The following is a 19886-nucleotide window of genomic DNA, read 5'->3' as shown; positions in this document are numbered from 1 at the left end:
ACAAATCTGTTCATGTTTACAGCTGCTCAGGGTAACTCTATTTGCACAAGCAAAAGGGGCACTGGACTGCCTTCTGCTTCACTGGCCTGTGAATGCCGACTGCTCTGGTCTGTATTAAGTCTGTGCAGCCTTGCTCTGAGCCTTGCAGCACATTTCAGGTTGTCCAGACCTTTTCTGGCCTGTCCATATTGATTAAAACCTGGCCAGTGTTTCTATGCATTAAAATTCCCTGGTTTGTCCTTTCACAGCCTTTTTAGTTTATGATGGCAAGAATGACCCCTCAGACTTTTCCTGTTTGCTGTCTGGTTTGGTCTCTGCTGCCCTCTGTGCCCTATGGCTGCTTGCTGTAACTGTGATTTTCTGCCTAGAAGGCCTTCCTTGTCCTTGGAGTCCTCAAGAAAGCTAATCCCCATGGCAAGTTGACCAATTCTATCCCAGCAGAGGGAAATGTGATATAGGCAGCAGATACTGGCATCCAGAAAAAGCAGAGGCACCTGTGTGCAAAGGCCCTTTGCCACCCCTGGAGGGGAAGGGCTGAAGGAGCACTCATGAGCCCTGCCTGCAGTGTGCTGTTCATCAGCCTGCCTCTCCCCTGTGAGTGGGAGCAAAGCCAGTGCAGCCCCAGCAGTGTGTTTGTTATGCCAAGGGCAATGCCATTCCTCCTTCCCAGCTTGCCCCCGCCCTATGATGGATGTGTTGGAGGCAAGGGCAGCTGGCCCAGCTCATTCTCTTGGGAATAGCCAGGGCAACTTCCCAGGCCATCAGGGGCCTTGCTGAGTTAAGTGAAATAGCAGTGTGTGGGAGGGAAAGAAGAGAGACCCATGGTTTGGTGTTTACCCAGCATCCCTCGTGGGCCTGTAAATGTGGAGGGCACAATGCTCCTATATACCAAGTGCTAGGATACAGCTGGTGGGAACGTTTCCAGCAGGGCAGCTTTCCACTGCAAATAAATAAATCAGTGCTGGCATGGGGAAATTCTGACAAAAGTCTAGACAGGAAAATATTGCTACAACCATAAGGTATTTCAGATGATTTCACAGAAACATTTCACCAAATTAAAGTATGAGAAGCTATTCAACTCAGTACTTTTTCTTTTGGAAAAAGAGAAGTTTTGCACTCAGCTCCTAAAACTTAACATGTCACAGCAGCTACTGCAAGCCCTATGACACTTAGCTGGGGTAGTCATCACTCAAACTTGTTAGCCTTAGATGTGTTGGTCCCACGTTACCCCAGAGAACGTTTGTGACTCATGCTGTGGAAGTCTATGGGATGTGGGGACCTCCTAAGTCTCTGTACAATCTGGTGCTTTATGGAGCTCCACTGTAAAGTGTAGGACATGGATGATGTGGAGTTTGGCTGGGTTATGTGGTTTGCTCAGTTCGGAAATTTTTTGGTTGTGTGGCTTTGAGTTTTTTTAAATAAGTTTTTGAAGGGAGGTAGAGGAAGGCATGCTATGTTTCTAGAGTCCTGTTTGGCAGTGTTCCAGATTAGCAGGGGTAGAAAGAGATGGTAATAGTGAATGGTTTATTCAGTTATAGCTGAATTCACCTAGTCTCTTTCATGCTGAGAAATTACCTGGTTGTAATTTGTATGTTGTATCTGTGCCAGAGGCCAAAATGTTAGCAGGGAAGGGCGTGTATTGGGAGAAGCAGTGGAAAAATTACAATGAGTCAACAAGGTTGAATTTAGGTCTCCTCACAAGGGAAGCCTCGTTTATTAGGCAACATGAACTCTCCCTGTGAGCTCATATGTGAAAAACAGGTTGAGCCATGTGGGAGGGTGTTGCCCTGTGGAATTTGTAGATAAGGATGCTTTATACCTGCGTGTGCCCGAGAGGCCAGTTACATTCTGCGGATCCCAGAGGGAACGAGCTCCAGAGGAGGACAGTTATTCCATTCTTCTTGTGGTGAGTTTATTGAAAAGAACTTTTGTTTCTTCCTCTCCTCCCTACGCCTCCCTTCAAATCTCAGATTCCCAAACTTTGAGGTGTGATATGTGTGGTTTTCTTCACCAACAGGGCCAAGTAACACTGCTGAGACCACAATGGCATGGTGGAAGGCCTGGGTGAGTAGGGATATACTGACACTCTGGGGGTTTTGGCACTGTAATAAGGTAGCTTATAGGTTGTATCAGGCACTGTGTGGGAATGAGCTGTTTCCTTTAAAAATCAGCAAGACCTTTTTACTGTTTTTCTGGCTGTAAAACAGCATTCAGCACTTCAAAAGCATTGATGAAGGAGGGTGTTGATATGATTGCTGGCTGGAGGAGGAGGAGCAGGTCCTGTCTGTATCCTTAGCTGGAGAGTGGTGCAGGGGTGTTTGTATCCCTGTGCTCATGGGGAGATGGTACCATGCAACAGCAAAGCTACACAGCTGAAGAGCTGTGGGCTCCTTGTCTGCTCCCTTGTCCTGTGGCAGCGAGTTCAGGGCGCTGGCCTGTCCCCATTTTTGGTCCCCTGTTGTGCTGGCAGGCTGTGGCCACAGAGGAAGATATGGTCAAGCCACAATGTCTATCTTTGGTGGGTTTTTAATATTGCAACAATAATGTGTCTTGTGCTGTCTGTCTCTTTGCCAGGAGCCAGAAATGCTGTGTACGTTCTCTTGTAAATGCTTGTGGCTTTGAGAGGAATGTGGCAGGATGGGGAGAAGCTCCTGGGGTGTGCTGAGGCAGCACCTGGGGTCTGGCTCAGACCAGGCAGCAGGTAGTCCTGGTGATGTGCCAGCTCCCCCATCAGCCTCTGTGGGAGGCCAGGTTTGCTCCCAGGTCTCAAAATATTTTTTTCCCCAGAAAGATGCAAATTGTAATCTTCCTTCTGAGTTTTCTCTGCCTCCCTATTTCCTTTGGAAGTTTGGTATAATAAAATAGATGTTTTTCCTGAGCTTAGAGTAGCTCTCATTTCATTTTTTTTTCCTTTTGGATGATCTATTCTCTTCTACCTCCAAGATGGAAATAATTTGTAAATTAGAATGAGAAAAGAAAGAGAAAAGCCCTTACACTCCAGTGATCCAGTACCAGTTGGTATTGTAGGGGGTGGAGGCATGAGAAGAAAATTAGAGGTCAAAAGAAGGATGGGAAAAATTTCTGGTTTTCTAAACCCCTCATTAAAAAATAAGGCTCAAAAGCAAAAGGAATGAGAAAATGTGAAACTTTCTCAGAAAATATTGACTGAACAAAATGCAAACAGTAACCCAACCTGTCCCCAGATTCCAGCTTTTAAAAAAATGCCTATCGTTTAGGTTTGAAAATATTTTGGTAGTAAATTTTTATTCCTTCTTCCTTTCATTTATAGGTAAAGCTTTTCACAGCATCAGCTGTAAGGTACACTGCTTCTGCTGCTTTCATGCCAATTATTTACATTTACATGAGCACAAACACCTTGAGTAATTTCACTTAGGGAACTGTAGGATTAATTGAGCTGGGAAACAAGACCAAAGTGGACAGGAATTCTCTGAAAAGCTGGTGCAATTATACTTGTGCTGCAACAGCTCTGTGCACAGAGAATGAGGTGCAGGAGTGAGTCACAAACATGGTACTCGAGCCAGGAAGGGCCGTAACTGTTTATCGGAATTCGTACCAAAAAAGATCATTGTTTGATTTGTTTCCACTGCCTCCAAATGAAAGCTCGGCTTTGTATTCCCTCTTTCACTGAGTCACCAGGCATGGCTCCAGGATGTTTGGGGCTTTCTTCACAGGGCCCTTGCATGCAGCTGGAGAGGACTGGCCATCCTTTTCAAAGCACTCAGAGGGATGAGTCTTACCCGCTGCCCAGGGAAGCTGGGGTGGTGCTGGCCACCTTGGCAGAGGGTAGAAAAGGAATACTTGAAATGGTCCTCCCAGCCCAGCCAAACTCTTCTAGGCCAATGACAAACTGTTGGAGGTGGCAGTGCCACCTGCCCTGTCAGTGCTTTTCTCTGCAGTGACAGCTTCTCCTCAGCCTTACCCTCGCTGCTCAGTGACCATTTGGATCCAAAGCTGCATCTCTTGTGAACTTTCCTGTTGACACCATTTGCTTCACAGCTGCTCTTTCTGCTGGGAGCAAGGTGTGGTGGTGCAGGGGTGTCTCTGTGCTGGCTGTAAAGCAAACTTTGCCAAGTCTTGCTGATTGCTGAACGTGCTGCCTCTCTCAGTACTCCTCATGGTCACTGCTCCATGCAAACGTGCCAGCTGTATCCACTGGTTCTCTTTCACATGGGAAGAGAGAGGGGATTTGCATCCTAGCAGGAGGCTGATGGGCAGCACTCGGTGGTCCATGTTATGTAAGTCAGGTGGGACAATCCTAATGTTTCCTTCTGATCTGTAATCTCTGACTTTTATCTCACTGTGAAGCCATCTCCATTAAAATATTTATCAGGTCATACTGATACCATTAGTTTAACATTAACCCTGCCTCTAAAGGCAAATTTATGAGAATATAGTAGTTTCCAACTTAAATATCCTCGCTTTTGGGAAGGAGAAAATTGTGTTTATTATTGTAATGAAGTGATGATGACTTTTCATGCCTACCCACCCACATACTCCCCCTGTTGACAGCAGCAGCTTGTGATAGATGTGACAAAATATTCAAGCCAGTTCCTTTACTACCAGCCTTGTTAAATTTTGCCTGGGTTCTGGTTGATGGCCCTAATACCTTGTTGTGGCTAAAATAAATCTCAGTGTGTCTTCTATGTCCTGTGACTGATTCTGTCAGCACTTCAGGGGTTTGTTAGGAGGATTCTTGGGTAGTTGTATCTGATTCTTGGTGCGGGGAAGAACGTCAAACCTTCCCTCACAGTAGTCTTTTGGCCCAAATCCTTCCAGTGGAGATGCTCCCTTCTAGGAACCATCTGTGCAGAAGTGCAGCAGCAGTGCTGAAAGAAATGGTCTGCGAGAACAAGACGGTTTCAGGAATTCAAAAGCTGTCTAAAAACTACCCTGCACCAAGCCACTGAGAAATGCAGTATGGTACAATAGCACCCATGCTGTGAGGGACTGTAATTAAGGGGAGAATAGGAAAGTCCAGTCTATTACAGTCTGTGCTTTTTCCACCACTCTGCCTGACCTCACAACGCTTGCAGCACTGTCAGCCATGCTTTGCACTTCATGTTCCTGCCAGCAAAGGCTGGTACAGGCAGGTGGGAACAGGAAAATTGTGTTCTGTTTGGACAGAAACTTGTGTTCTCCTTTTGCTCTGCTGAGAAACTCCTGCCCAGTCCCTCCTATTTTCTGTGACTTCACCATGTGGAGGCAATAAATATCATTAATGTACTTTTTAAACACTTTTTCTCCAGCTGATGAAAAGCAGTGGTGGAAAGTAGTGTATTTTTCTTCTTCTTTCAGAGTGAAGCAGAGGGCAGGCCCGTGGTAGGTGCTTTAAATTTTAACGCTGCACCTGATGCTCAGACTCTGTACAAGGCCATGAAAGGGCTGGGTGAGTTGACTCCAACCACAGATGTAAATTCTATGTTCTTATAATTGCTAAGTTGAAATCAATTCCTTAGGAAATTTGCATCCAGAGATACCACCTCTTTTTACCGTGAAAAACTAATATTGAAGTTTCCTCAGTGTGTACTTAAACTTCTGCAATGAAGGCAATGAACCAGACAAGGTTGTCTGAATATTCAGATTGGGATTTTGGATCAGTCCCAGCCTATTCTGTGCACTGCATTTATGATTTATTGTTGCTTTCCACAGGGACTGATGAACAAGCTATAATTGATGTCCTAACCAAGAGGAGCAATCTGCAGCGTCAAGAGATTGCCAAATCCTTCAAAGCACAGTTTGGAAAGGTTCCTCCAAAACAAAGCCATATTCAATCACTGGTTTACTGCATGCAGGATGTAGTAAATGGGCGTACACTTCTTTCTGAAAGCATGATGCAAACTATATGCAGGTCTTCTGCAAATAAGTAGACTAATATCTATTTATAAGGCCTGTGATGAATGTGTAAAATTAATGTTTGACCAGGAAAAAAATGTTTTTCTCCTGAAGATTCAATTTTTAAAAAATGCATTTTGACCAGAAATACTTTAAAATCACTCTTAGTTTGAAGTGAAGCTTCTTATTGATTTGAAGCTGTAACAAAAATTGATACCCGTCTAAGTGACATGTTGAGTAAAATATTGGTTTCTTTCAGGCCTTTATAAATGTCAAAAAAGTTCAATTCAAGACTTATTTAATTACACTTGTTTGGAAATTCCGTTGTTATCGACAACTATGTTTTCCTTTGTCTCTCTTTGTTTTTTTGACAAAACCTTCCTTTTATTGGGAAAATCTTTTCACCAGCAGACCCTATACCTTCAGCCCTACAGTGAGCCTTCCTGAAAAGGGGGCTGCCATGTAAAAGCCTGAGAAAGGGATGCAAATGTGGGGGTGGTGGGAATGGAACAATGAATAAATAGAGCGCTTGCATCCCACTAAAACAGAGAGTCATAGCCTAGGAAAACCTGCATTACAGTCAAAGGGAAGTTTGAAGTGTACCTTCAAACAGACTGCAGTTCTGATTCTGCAAATGTCCTGGGTGCAAGTTTAAATGCAGAGTTAGGGAATCTCTCTGAAGCTACACCCTTGCTCAGTGCAAGGCCTGCAGCTCCCGGGTTCTGCTCAGTGAGTTAAGCAGGGTGGAGGAAGATTTGCTGCAGGATTAATTATTGAGAAAGACACAGTATCAAGAAAACAGGGAATATGTAAGCACCTGGACAAACCCCATTTTGGAGTTAGGTGCCTTTTTCAGTCTCAGGACCTTTTTTAATGAACTATCAACAATGCTGTCATTCAGCTTCATTACTTGGGCCATGGGGATGGAAGCAGCATGTGCAGCAAAATGATCCTGAGAGTCTGTTTATGTAACCATGTAATGATGCACATTTGGCAGGATCTGATTGAAAGCCTGAAGTCTGAATTGAGTGGCAACTTTGAGAGGCTCATTGTAGCTCTCATGTACTCCCCATTCAAGTATGATGCCAAGGAGCTGTATGATGCCATGAAGGTAAGCCAATTGCATGCTGATATTTGAGTAGTAGCACAAATACACTGTTAATTTCCTGCACTTGTGCAAGTGTTAATAACTGGGCTGTTACATGGTTAAGTTTGTTATTAGCAGTAGCCTTTGAGAAATACTTAATTGTACTATTAATATTCTAGGGGGAAATGCTGCTTAAATATTTATGGCTGTAAGAAAGTTTCTGTACATATGAGACTCATAGAGCCTGGGAAGGCAACAACAAAACTGAATTCACACCCAAACCTGCTGCCCTGATGCCCCAGCTGAGCCATGAAACCTTTAAGGAATCAAGGAGTGGTGATGCAAGAGCCAGGCTGGGGTCATCTGGGATCCTACCTATTGATAATGTATCCTGACAAGTTCCAGATGCAGTGGTCTGTTAAAATGGTGTAAAGATGGACTGACTAGCCAAGCACTGGTCTCCCTGCATTCCTTTAATGCTGTCTATTGTCAAAGATGTGACTCCAGAAAAGCATTGAGGAAATGTAGGGTTACATAAAATCGTGCTTTAGAAATTAGGCACCTCGGTAAAAGGAACAGTCTTCATCCCAAATGTGTGTTGTGTCTCCAGCTTTCATCACGATGGTTTCTTACAGCTCAGCACACATCCTGACTTTGCTGGCATCCAACTCCTCCCTTCACCATGCTTCTCTAGCAATAAATCACCTCCATGACTAGATGCCTGTCTCCACCTTTATTTCTCCACTGTGTTTTCTATTACAGGGTGTGGGAACAAGGGAAAGTGTTATCATAGAGATCCTGGCATCTCGGACAAAAGCGCAGATCAAGGAGATAATCAAGGCGTACAAAGAAGGTAAGTGCCTGGGGCTCGGATTTCTGTGGTCAGAGCTCAACAGGAAGGCGTTACCAGCCAGCACTGTCAGCAAGAAAACGGCTTTTCTAAAAGCATTTAACTCTAAAAGCAATGTAACTCTGCTTTCAGCTGGCAAACAGAACATGGCTATGCTGAGAGAATTTGAAAATCCCTTTCTAGGTCTTCATCCAGCTGCCGCCAAGGGCCAGCAAATTACAAATTTGATTCAGTTTGGGTACAGAATGCTGTCAGAACATAGACAAAACTATAACTGTGCACTTGGCTTTTCTCCCTATTAAATAGATGGGAATTCATCAAATATGTATTTGTAAATATTTTATCTTGTTCATCTCTTCAGCTGTACCTCTAAAATTAGGGTTTATTGCTTGGACATCAGGGGAGCTAGTGACTCAGCTGGATGCAAATGCTGACCTGGGCATCACAGAGGGTGTGAGCTGCTCTCAGCCCTGGTTTTCCCTTATTGACCCTCTTGCCCAGTGTCAGGCTATTGTGTGTGCTTGTGTTACTGCTAATATCTTGACTGTATCACCTAAATGAATAACAAATCCTTCCCTTGTCCTTCTCTGTCCCTTGGGTAGAATACGGTTCTGATCTGGAACAAGACATAAAGTCGGAAACAAGCGGCTACTTAGAGCAGATTCTGGTTTGCCTTCTTCAGGTAATGCTTGAGAGGAGAAATGAGGGTATAGAGGTCTGCACGTTTTTCTCTTCTTTTTTGAAGACTTGCAGTAGGAGAGCCAGTACAGTCATGAACACCAGATAAACTGCAGAGACAGCCATGTCACTTGGACTGGATCTGTTCAGCTGTGATGTGACTGAAGCAGGGAAATTTCTCTCCCTCAGTAGCAGTAAGAGAGCTGGGACCTTACAGCCAGCTCTCCTGCATGCAGAGACACCTCACTTTCACTTGTGTGTAAAGCCACTGTACCCTGCAATGGTCTTAAAAAACAGTGCCACTCCACTAGGATTCACCACTTTTCCAGGGTCTGTGCCCTCAGTGCTGAGTGCATTTACCCTACCATATTTTTGGAATTTTCCTGCCTGGTAGCAGAATAACTGAACAATTTTTTACTCTGTTTCATAGCCATCAGTCGATTTCAGTGCCTTTCAGTGGAGGAGTTAGCACTTGTGCTGTCTGAAATATTACTGCTTGAGTACTCTGCAGAAATAGATAACTGAGAGGATAAGTGATCTTTGATCAGAATGAATGCTCTGATCCTTATTTATGGAAGAATCTTCATGAGACATAATTGTTCTTTTTCTGCTCATAGGGTGAGAGGGACAACGCCACCCTCTATGTGGACACAGCCCTGGCTCTTCAGGATGCAGAGGTACTCTCAAATACCTGAAATCACTGATATTCCTGCATTCCCTTGAACTTCAGAGTGCTTCAGTGTCAGCAGAGGGTTGGAGTCACAATAATTTGGGGTGGGGTTATCTTTAAGCAACTTGGGTTGTTTTTTTTTTTTGCCTGCACTGCTGAGCTCTGCCATTCCAAAGAGGGGTGATGAGGCCTGGGCTTTGGCTCATCTGCTTTTGATATGGGTATGGTGGAGTGGAAGAGCAGACAAAAGGGAGGAAACCTCAAGTGTATTATTGGCTGTTCCAGCTGCTGCAGGAGGAGTAGAAAGGATGGAGATAGTGGATGTTCCATTTGTCAGGAAGACAGAAAGGTTTTCCTAACCAGCCCTCCTAGAACACTCTGGTTCACACAGTGGTTTGGGTTACTCCAAACCCCTTTACCCCAGCCATGCCTTCAGCCAAACTCTGTTCCTGTAGCACCTGCACACACAGAACAGCTCACTAATAACTCTGTGCCAAATTACAGGCTCTCTATGCTGCTGGAGAGAAGATCCGGGGCACTGATGAGATCCAGTTCATCACCATCTTGTGCAAAAGGAGTGCCACACACTTAATGAAAGGTATGGAGCAGAGCCCAGTTACCATCACTGCACCCCCAAGCCCCCAAAATCAGAAACCATCCTAGCCAAGGAGAAGAGGCAAAGCTATAGATGAGAGACATGGGTGGTCAGAAATGAATACCTGAGCCTGTTTTCTAATTCCTGGTCACCCAGTCACCAAAAGCTGCCAGCAGATTTTGTGAAAGATGTAAAGATTTAGTTCTGCTGAAAATCAATTGGCTTTTCCAGGAGCCCCTATACAGTGGTGATAACTGGGTAGTTGTTTCTATAAATTCAAGAAGTGAGTGACTGAGTATTGTCCTAATTAATTTGGAGCATGTGGTGAACAGACACATCCTCTTGGATGTGGGTTCCTCTGAGGAAAAAAAACCACTAAAAAATATCTGGTTATTTGGTGCTGGAGAATCACAGGGTGCAGCCTGCATTTCTGCCCCAGGTCCTTTTGAGGGCATCAGAGGCTGCTGGGAGGGAAGACACAAGCCTTGCTCCAGCTGAGACCTCAGCTCCCCACTGTCCCTGCAGCAGAGACCAAACCTTGTCATCTCAATGCTTTTGAGGCATAACAGATTTTGTTATGTTGGCTGAATCTAAGCAAATCAAGAACTGTGTGAATTAGGTGAACCTAAACTGATAAATTTAGCTGGAGATAAATTCAATATGCCTGAGCTTTTTCTAAGCTGAGGTCCTCTGCAGCAGGGTTCTATGCCCTGGAAGCCAGCTCCCCCTTGTGTTTCAAATTCAATCTCCCAAGGTCACTTAAAAAATAAACTAAACAAACAAAAATAGGTGGTCTCTATAGAGTTTGCCTGTATCTGTCTTTAAGAACTGAATTTCATCTTGTTGTGATAATGCAACCAGTCTTTTGAACCTACTGTGGCACTAAGCAATTTCTACAGCTACAGCTGCCTGTACCTATTTGTACAGGTAATCCAATTGAGTGTAATTATTGCAGCTTTTTTTATTTGTTTTTAATAGAAAGAGTAGTTTGAGTTGAGAAGTTTGTATCCATCTATCTATTCTGTATTCCATTTCCCCAAATTGTCTTGAGTGTTGATGATCTTGGGTGCTGAGCAAAGTTTCTTAAGATGTCTGTTGCATTACATAGCAGTTTTCCTTCTTTGTTAGTCCTAGAAAGCCAGGAGTAAAAACAGATATCTGTGGTTCTGAGCCTTGGAGTATCCAAAATATATAAGGCAAGCAATGACCCTGTTGCTGAGTGTTTGTTACTGACTGTGTAAGGAACTTAAATATCTTGGAATCTGCATCTGTATTTTGCTCCTCTTGTCTCAGTTGTTTTAATTTTAAATTGCGGTTGAAATAATATGTTTCCTCAAATTGTGTTGCCATAATTTTAAAGTCCATTGGCTGTGAACTGCACAGTCCTACATTAAAGTTGATTTTATCTTGGCTCCTGAAGCTAATGACATCAACAACCACAAGACCAAAGGTGTGCCTAACGTTGTTGTCTGCTTTATTTCTGTGATTAAAGACAGCGATGAAGAGTCAGATTTCCACATAAACTTGAGGTGACAGAAATTACCTGAAGTCAGGGAATTAAGAACCATGAATAGTTTGGCTTTTTGTAAATGCTAACATCCATCCTTGTGGCTGATTTCTGATGTTGACTAAAGCCTCCTGAAGCTGGTGCAAATGTGGACACTGCTTTTGCAGGACCTGTGTGTTCATACTGCCACACAAGTAATGCCTGTAAATATTGGGCACAAGAGACCTTGAGGGTTACTTGGTAAAAAATATAAGTTCTTTGTGTTTCAAACAGTGTTTGAAGAATACCAGAAACTGGCTGGTAAGAGCATAGAAGACTCTATCAAGAGTGAAACTCGTGGTTCACTTGAGGATGCCATGCTGGCTATTGGTAAGTGGTGACCTTTCCCTTGGCTTTGTCAGAGTCTGCTGCCTTTTCTTCTGCAGTAGTTGACTTAGATGGGTCTGCTTTATAAAGATGTGGTATGATGTAAGGGGTATCTCTTGGATAAGATAAACTCAGATTCCAGGAGCACACTGAATTAATGGGAAGCATGAAGGATCTCAGGCACCTCCTGCCCTGGGCTGCAATTACCATTGATTCTTACTGAACTTTTTTATGTGCCTAGTGAAATGCACCAGGAACATCCATTGCTACTTTGCAGAGAGGCTGTACAACGCTTTAAAGGTAAGACTCTTCATTGCAACACACTGGTTTTCGTACAGACTTAACTTGTAACCTGGCTTCCACCAATTCAACCTAGAAGAGCCAAGGTTTTGGTGAGATTCAGCAGGTTTAGTGCAATTGTTGCAAGTAATAGCAGAATCCTTTCAAACACCTCGAGTAGAACAGTACCCTTTAAACTCAAGATAACAGTCTGACTTTTCTGGTTTAAGAGTCTGCAAGGAGCCCAGCCCCACTGTCTGGAACACAGACAAAAGAGGCTTTTCTGGGAGGTTGTTTATGGGGAAGACTTGCCTTCCATTTAAACAGACTGGAACACAGTATTTTCCTTATAGGAAGCAATTCTCTCAATGACAGTATGAAATGAGAGTTTCAAATGGGGACACAGAGTGTTTGCAGATTGTGCCCCTGAAATACTTAACTGGTATGTACAAGATGTCAGCTCTCCAAACCTTCTGGAAAGCTGAGATAACAGTTTTATTATTGGTGTGATCTTCATTTTCCTGTGAGTGGTTAAACAATATTGGTTGAAGCCAAACACTGCCTGGGTGATTCTGCAGAGGGACAGTCTGTGTTCAGTGCCAGCTCCCACCTCTGCAGCGTGTTTGCTTTTGCATTTGACATGTGCAAAACTTGTGCACATCTCCATGGTGGGCTTGTGGTGTTGGCAGTGGCCCCTGGGAGGGGTGTGAGGGTGGGCCCTCCAGAAAGAGATGCAGATGTTCCACAGAAGAGATGCCAAGTGGTGTTTGAAAGCTGACTCCTCCTGCCCTGGACTAGTCTGCACAACTTATCCCTTGAACACCCAGCAGCATCACAGACGGGGGTATGTGTTGTTCCAGGGGGCTGGCACCGATGATGGGACTCTGATAAGGGTGCTTGTTTCTCGAAGTGAAGTTGACCTAAATCTCATCAAGCCTGAATTCAAGCGCATTGCGGGGAAGTCTCTCTCCAGTATGATTTTGGTAAGCAGAATCTTGATAGGATGTTCTCAGCCATTGAGTGTGTTTCTAATCTCCTCAGCACTGTGGCATGCTTCCATGGCTGTTTGCAGTAGCAATTTCATTTCTGCTATGGCCATGGCTCTCCTTCACTGGGCCTGTTAACAGCCATGTCCTTGAGAGACACTTATGTGAAAGGTGAGTCAGACCACGTGCTCTCTGTAAGTGACTTGGACAAAGCAAACCCAAGGAGACACTGCACTAGGATTTTCGTGGACCAGTCTCTGTTTCCATGCACTGCATGACTGTTCTAGATGAATCTAAATTAAATTAATAATTCCTGTTATACCTTTCTACCTATGGCACTGCTGTGCCCTTTTCTCCTCTCTTTGCCATCCTTAACCACCTCAAGCCAGTGCCATCCATATGTGTCAAAATAATGCTAGGGTATTTTGTTCCTTTTCCTTTTCCTTTTCCTTTTCCTTTTCCTTTTCCTTTTCCTTTTCCTTTTCCTTTTCCTTTTCCTTTTCCTTTTCCTTTTCCTTTTCCTTTTCCTTTTCCTTTCCTGTTGTTTGAGGTCTTTTTGCTGCCTCATCCCAGGTGAAAGTCTGGTCTACTCTGTGATGAGATAGGTTCAGAAACTTATTGTCCAGGTTCAGTTGACAATAACTGAACCTTATTGTCAACTGAACCTTGACAATAAGTCAAGACTTCAATTGTAGCATTTGAGTTTCAGCTCTGAGTGAATGTGCCTCCCCTGTTAGTGCTGAAATGCTGGTTTTTACCATTTGTCCCCAGGACTTTGGGACATTCCTCTGCCTCTGTGCAAATGGCACAAAAGCCCTGTCCTTAGCAGTCCCTATGGGAGGTCTGGTTCTGTAATGAAGGGCCCTTCTTATAATTGACACTGTCACTGTCTGTCATGTTGATTAATGCTCAGTCTTCAAGGGTCTGTACAGAATATTCATTCCTCCTGAAAAGTGGAACTAGCTTTACACCTGTCACCCCAAAACATTCAAAGGGAGGAAGTTTTCTTTACCTAGTGAATATTTTGTGTAGTGCTTCTAGACCAAAATGACCACATTTGTGGCTTTTTAAAAAATGCCATGTGTCAGGGCAAACTACATAACTGCCTTTTCCCTTCCTGTAGGGAAGAGGTGCTACATAAGTACCCAGGGAGAAAAAATCTGAACACAGCAGGTTTGCTTGCTGTCATTTGTGCTGACTTTGTGCTGCTCTGTGGGACAGAACCTTGATCAATTGCTCACCTGCATTCCAAAGGAAAAAATTGGACTTCATGAGTGTTATTTCAGGTGGTAGCTACAAGCCCCGTTTCTCCATTCGCTTTTGATGGTGTGTCAGCTGGCAGCAACTCTGCTGAAGTCTGACTTGCTCTTTCCAAAGTCCTTTTTTTCCAAAGTCCTTTTCCTGTGTGGGCATATTCCACAGACTGACATGGTCAGCACTTGGAGTGTTGCAGAGGAACTTCCATACTCACCTGTTTTTTAACATTTTCTCCTGCCAGGAGGATACCAGCGGCGATTACAAGACAGCCTTGATGAATCTCTGTGGCAGTGACTGACAGACTCCAGGAGGAGGATGTTGAAAAGGATACAGAGAGAAGATTAACAGTGAACAAGGGTCTGAAAATGTACTTGTAGAAAATCTTTCCTTTGATCCAAGTGGGGGCGAAAAGAAGATCAAATTAATGGCTGAGATATCCAAAGCTCTCTGAAGGATGTGGATGCCCACTGCTCATTGAATGCTATCCACTTCCCAAGCAGCTTTTCAAACACAAGGGGGATTGGTAATTTCTTGTTTCCATTTTCTTCTTTGAAGTTTTCCTTCTATTTTAACCCATGGTGAAGGATGGCACTTTGACATGGAATTAAAGGTTCTTTTAAGCCCTCTATAATTGTTTCACAAGTCTGAACAACCTGACAAAGCTTGGGCTGCCCTGAAGCCATGCTGATTTCACCAGGACCAGCTGGTAGAGTGGAGCCTTTTGATGCTTGAAGGGTGGGTCTGGAAGGAGTCCCTGATATCAATGAGGATTTAGGACATGGGTCAGAACAGAGAACTTAGTGCCAGAGGCAGTAGTTTAGCAGCCTTATCTAGATAACTTCACAGCGAGCTCCCCAAGGAGCAGTGAGTGGCAGAGCCAAGTTGGCTGCTGCAAGCATGTGAAAGTTGAAGGCTGTGTGCCTAATTTCCTTCTTGCTTGTCTGTTGGGGAAGAGCAGCAAGTTCAGGTCCACATGTCAATGTCAGGCCATGGGGGGATTAAAACTGGCGTGGGTGATTTGGTTTTGGTGATACAGGATACCCTGTCCATGGGAGCAGACCTGATTCTGCTTCTAGTAGAACAGAAACTTCTCAAATTGCCTCCAACCCCATGACTGCACCACCAGGGGCCTGAGTGAAGCCCCAAATGTGGACAGTGATACAGAGAGAACACTCTGAGAAGTTTGGGTCTGCCTTGACCGCTGGTTCTCCACACTTAAAGCAATCCTTTAAATGTGTAGTTCCAAAAAGGCTTTCAGTATATATGTTCAGTAAAGGAGCTTTTCTGATCAAGTGGGTGAACTTTTTGGTTGAGGGGTGCTCCCTTCCTCACACTGCTGAGATTAGCAGGGGTCAGTGCCATGAGAGTGGCGAGATCCAAAGGTCTTGGTGAGTCCAGGACACAGACAAGGGTCCTGGGCTCTCAGGGTATCAACACACCTCATGAACATGGAGAAGAGGAGGTTTCAGTCCAGCCCCTTTAAGTGCTTGTCTTTTCAGTGATATCCCAGTTTCTCTCCTGGTCTCTGGCTGAGCATCAGGGTGGGGGATTCTTCTCCCACTTTTTGAGGGACATGGGCCAGCTGTGGACACCAAAGGACGGGGACTCGCATGTCCCTTCTGCTGCTCCCACCTGGTTTTTCACAGTCACTTGTTCTAATTGACACCGATGATCGGGCTTCCCTGTTTCGCTTTGGTTTGGGGTTTTTGAGCCTGTTGGGGGCTGCGGGGGCTGCGACCGCGGCGAAAGCCGCGCTTACACCCCCCTCTGCTGGGGACCGCCAGCGCGCACCCGGCGGCGGCACCGGGCACCCGGGCACCCCGGGGCATCGCGAGCATCCCGGGGCATCCCGGGCAGCCCGGGCACGGCCTCGGCGGGAGCCAGGAGGAGCGGGCGGGATCTCCCCCTTGTCCGTTCGCTCCCTCCCAGCCCCGCACAGGCTGACACGCAGGGCTGCGTTCTTTGTCCCTTGGGCAGCCACTCCGGGGCTCTCAGCCCGCAGCCCTCGGCACGGCTACGGGCTCTGCAGCGAGGCACTCCTCCGGCCAGAGCCGTGTGAGGAGGTTTTACTGAAAATATGACCCATTCTGGTGAGTTTGGGGTATTGTTTTGGAAAGCCCAAATGGGAATTTGTGTCTGCCTGAGCAGGAAACGGGAGTGATTTACACTGCTGCAGCCACAACACCTCTGTTTCCTGGAGCTGCACAGGCAGCAAGTGAAAAGCAGTCCCAGCTTTGAGGGACCTAAAGTCTGACCAGAAAAGCCTAATGAAACTCAGCTCTTCAAGTGTATTTTAGTTCGGAGTTGTGTGATGATTTCACTAAAACATTTGTGTTTATATTGCCCAAGAGCTCCCGTTGTTGTTATTGTTATCACGCTACTCAGGTCAGAGGTTGGCTTTTCTTGTTGGCCTGTGCTTAGCACAGTGGGTGTGGATTAGAGCTGTTTCACTGTGATTGTGATCCCAATTTATTAATAACAGCCTGGGAGATGTAAAGTGAGTTGCCAGAATGCTCACAGGAGATCAGTAGTAAAGCTGGAAAGAGGAACAACCAGGGGAAGCTGATTCTATCACTGTAATTGCTGGGAAACAAAACAATTGTAAAACATCAATGAAGATTTAATTACATATTGATTGCTGCTAAAATGTTCCCTGGGTGAACAGGTGCTTTAATAAATCAGGATCAATTCCTAAGCTGTTCTAACCAGTCTTTTCTAAGTGCAAATATTGACTTAGGGCCTTTCTATTCATTCACAGTTTTATTAACATGATTTTATTGCACAAAAACCAAGATAAAAGCTTGGCAAGGAAAAAGTAACAGGGGCAATGTAAAAAATGCTCAGGACTGGTGCAGGCTTTCTGCTGCCTGTTTTCAGCCTTTTTCTTCCTCCTGTGCTCCAGAAAGACCCATGTGCAGGGAGTCTCCAGGGACAGCTCTAATGCCACCTTGCTGTGCTCCCCAGGTGGCTGCCCCATGTCCTCAGACCCAGCACACACAGCAGGAGCTGTGCTACAGCCTCGGGGGTGTGGGTACATAGCTCAGCTCACACCCAGCTGTACCTAGGGATAGCTGTCTCTGTTAGCTCTGCTCCTGAGAGCTGAAAAACCAACAGAAGTCTGTTCCAGACAGGATGCTAACACACACACTTCATGTTTAACCCCTGAGAGTTTCTGTTCCAGAGAAAGCTGACCTCATTTAGTCTTGCTTAATTCTCCCAGAAACCCAGAGCAGATGTGACCTGAAACCCCGGAGACCAGCTCTGCTTCTTGAGAGGTGTGTCATCACTGGGACTTCTGGAGGGAAGAAGAAAAGATTGGATTGGCTTCGCTTCTATTTCTATTTTGCAACAGCTTGGAGTAATTTTTGGATAAAATATGTTTAAGCGTTCAAACTGAGGTTGAAAGAATATTGTTCCTGTCAGGAAGTGGAAGAAGAGAATAGCAGATACCTTAGTCAGGCAAAGTGGGAGATCTCTTTACCATCTCCTCATGTTAAGGGAAGTGTTTCAAGGGCAGGAAATAATCTGAGCAAGATGTTCAGTCTTCCTTTTCCCTGCGGTTTGCTCAGCAGCACCCAGAGGGAGCCCTGGCTGCTGGAGCTGTTGGCGGGGCTGGGGCTCAGAGCCTTGCCCGAGGCACTGGGCTGACCCTGGGGCGTCTTTAGGCTGCCCAGCCAGCCCTTCTTGGAGAGCCCATCGTGGGGCTGCCAGAGCACAGCACAGGGCATGGCCCGGGGAAGGGAAGGTGGGCTGTGCTGCCATGGATGGCCCCACTCTTTGCTCTGGGGTGGGGGAACCCCAGAACATGTGTGCATGTCTCCTCTGAAGGGAGGCTCAAGGGAGAGCACCCTACTGCTGGGCAGATGGATGGGAGCCCTCCTGGATGGAAACTGCTGATTATTTCTAATTCTTAAATTAATAAAATAATGGTAAATTAGTGTTGATGAATTCATGTAAAATGCAGTTTTTAAATACTGCTTGCCACAGATATCCAGATGGGATAATGAAGTCTCCTAGTGTCGTGGCTCATTGGCTGGCCATCTTGAAGCAGCCTGTTTTTCTGGCAAGGCAACCATCTGATCTTAAAATATACACCTTCCTCAGGGATTACTGAGTGGAATCTCCTTTGCTGGGAAGATAGCAGCAAACTGTAAGATGTTAAGATGGGAGTATGCCAAAGACCTGTCAGTCATTCCTTCAACTTCTGCCCTGAACCCAAATGCCTGAGCTGACTCCAAAGACTTTTCACTTCTTTGGTGTCTGGGGTCAATAACTGCAGAACATCCCCGTGCCTAGGATGCTGTAGCACCAAGAGATGTTTTATTTGACACAGTGCAGCAAGCTCTTCTCCTCAGACCTCATGCAAACAAGGTCACTCCAATTCCCCATCTCTCCCCTCACTGCAAACGCTACTGGCCTTGCAAGTAATTATTGTTCATTCTTCTGGTGCCATACATTTGAACCCAAAGAACTCATCCCTGACATTCCAAGAAATTGCTGGTAGTTTTTGTTGTTCACTAAATCTTTATGTTAGGCTACAGAAAAGAATTAATAATTTGGGGTTTGCATCTGACTCTCCTTTGAGAAGACAGAAGGAGCCAATCCTGAGGACGTGGGGTCTTGTCTGTTTGGAAGGAAGCATTGCTTGTTCAAGCTTTGTTTCTGTTTTCCCAACATTTCCTGTTACAAATCTGTTAGCCATGGTGTGTTGGTATCATGCCTTGGGCTTGTTGGAGGCTCGGAGTTGGCATTTCTGAGCATTTAAGTGCCCAGCACTTAAGAGTGTCACTGTATGGGAGTTCAAAGTTCACAGGGACTTCATCCCATAATACTTTGCATTCTTCCAGTTGCAAAGAAATACTTACTGTGATATTTTTCTGTGATATAGAAGTCATATAATACATCCAAGTGTAGTCCTGAGAAACCTTTCCTGCATTTCTGGCTAGATAAAAATACTAATTACAAAAGAAGCACAGATGTCTGTAGGCTCTCTACATGCAGAAACCTAACATTTGGAGAAATAAATAGCTCTGGATAACACAGAGGAACCAGTACTGTTCTTTCGGTGGTAATGAAGAACAGGATATGTTGTAGGCACAATATTATTAATAAATAGTGAGCAATGCAATATGAATCTGTAATTCAATTTAGGATTTCAGCTGAAAATGCTCTTTGGAATTATAGATGGCAGTGAGGTCTCAAATTGAATTACAGTACAAACAGGAACTGAGTCATGTGTAGCAATGGTCTAGGGAAGCACAGAATCACAGTCAGCACTGGGCAAAATATTATTGGCAGTATTATATTCACAGAAAAGAAAGGCATTTGGTGGACATAAATGAAATTTAACTGATCTTATAAATTGATGTCAGGCAGAAAACAGGGGGAAATGAAAGTCAACATTTACATCTATTGATTTTAAAATGGCAACTTTATTTTTAAATCTGATTCAAGCTGAAAAACAATTATTGAAAGGTTTCATTAATCTGAAGATTAAACATGACATTTTGGAGGGGAAAATTTTAATATTCAGTTTGCCTGAGAACATAATTTTTACTTTCTGAAATATCTCCTGAATTTCTATTTTAGTTGAAGCCGGAGAACCACAGTTTCCCCCTCAGTTCCTCAGTTTAGCCACTGAGCTGAAAGGTCCCTTGTTATTTTAGCCAGAATAAAGGCTGATGTTTTTCAAAAAGGGGAGAGTCATTGCTTTAAATGTCACTAGCAATCTTCTCTAACAGAAGAGGTCAGTGTTGGG

The 19886-nt window shown here is 44.6% G+C and overlaps 1 protein-coding gene across 1 annotated transcript; it reads left to right on the top strand.

Annotated features, from left to right (window-relative positions):
• Nucleotides 1-1861: 1861 nt before the first annotated feature.
• LOC311156569 (annexin A8-like) lies at nt 1862-14712 on the top strand. Its single transcript, XM_084210580.1, has 13 exons — nt 1862-1906; nt 2018-2064; nt 5317-5407; nt 5671-5765; nt 6851-6964; nt 7703-7793; nt 8393-8472; nt 9086-9145; nt 9643-9736; nt 11514-11609; nt 11848-11906; nt 12746-12868; nt 14370-14712. The coding sequence occupies exons 2-13, from the start codon at nt 2044-2046 to the stop codon at nt 14424-14426; spliced, it is 981 nt and encodes a 326-aa protein (XP_084066706.1). The 5' UTR covers nt 1862-1906; nt 2018-2043; the 3' UTR covers nt 14427-14712.
• Nucleotides 14713-19886: the final 5174 nt, after the last annotated feature.

The sequence above is a fragment of the Fringilla coelebs genome (assembly GCF_963513975.1).
Source record: "Fringilla coelebs genome assembly, chromosome: 8".
Taxonomy (NCBI): Eukaryota; Metazoa; Chordata; class Aves; order Passeriformes; family Fringillidae; genus Fringilla; species Fringilla coelebs.
The sequence above is the reverse complement of the archived record's forward strand: the minus strand, read 5'-3'. Positions and strand labels throughout refer to the sequence as shown.

Coding starts and splice junctions, on each gene's coding strand:
- LOC311156569 (XM_084210580.1), top strand. CDS start 2,044: ATGGCATGGTGGAAGGCCTGG. Junction 9,146..9,642: donor TGGCTCTTCAGGATGCAGAG/GTACTCTCAAAT, acceptor GCCAAATTACAG/GCTCTCTATGCTGCTGGAGA. Junction 9,737..11,513: donor TGCCACACACTTAATGAAAG/GTATGGAGCAGA, acceptor TGTTTCAAACAG/TGTTTGAAGAATACCAGAAA.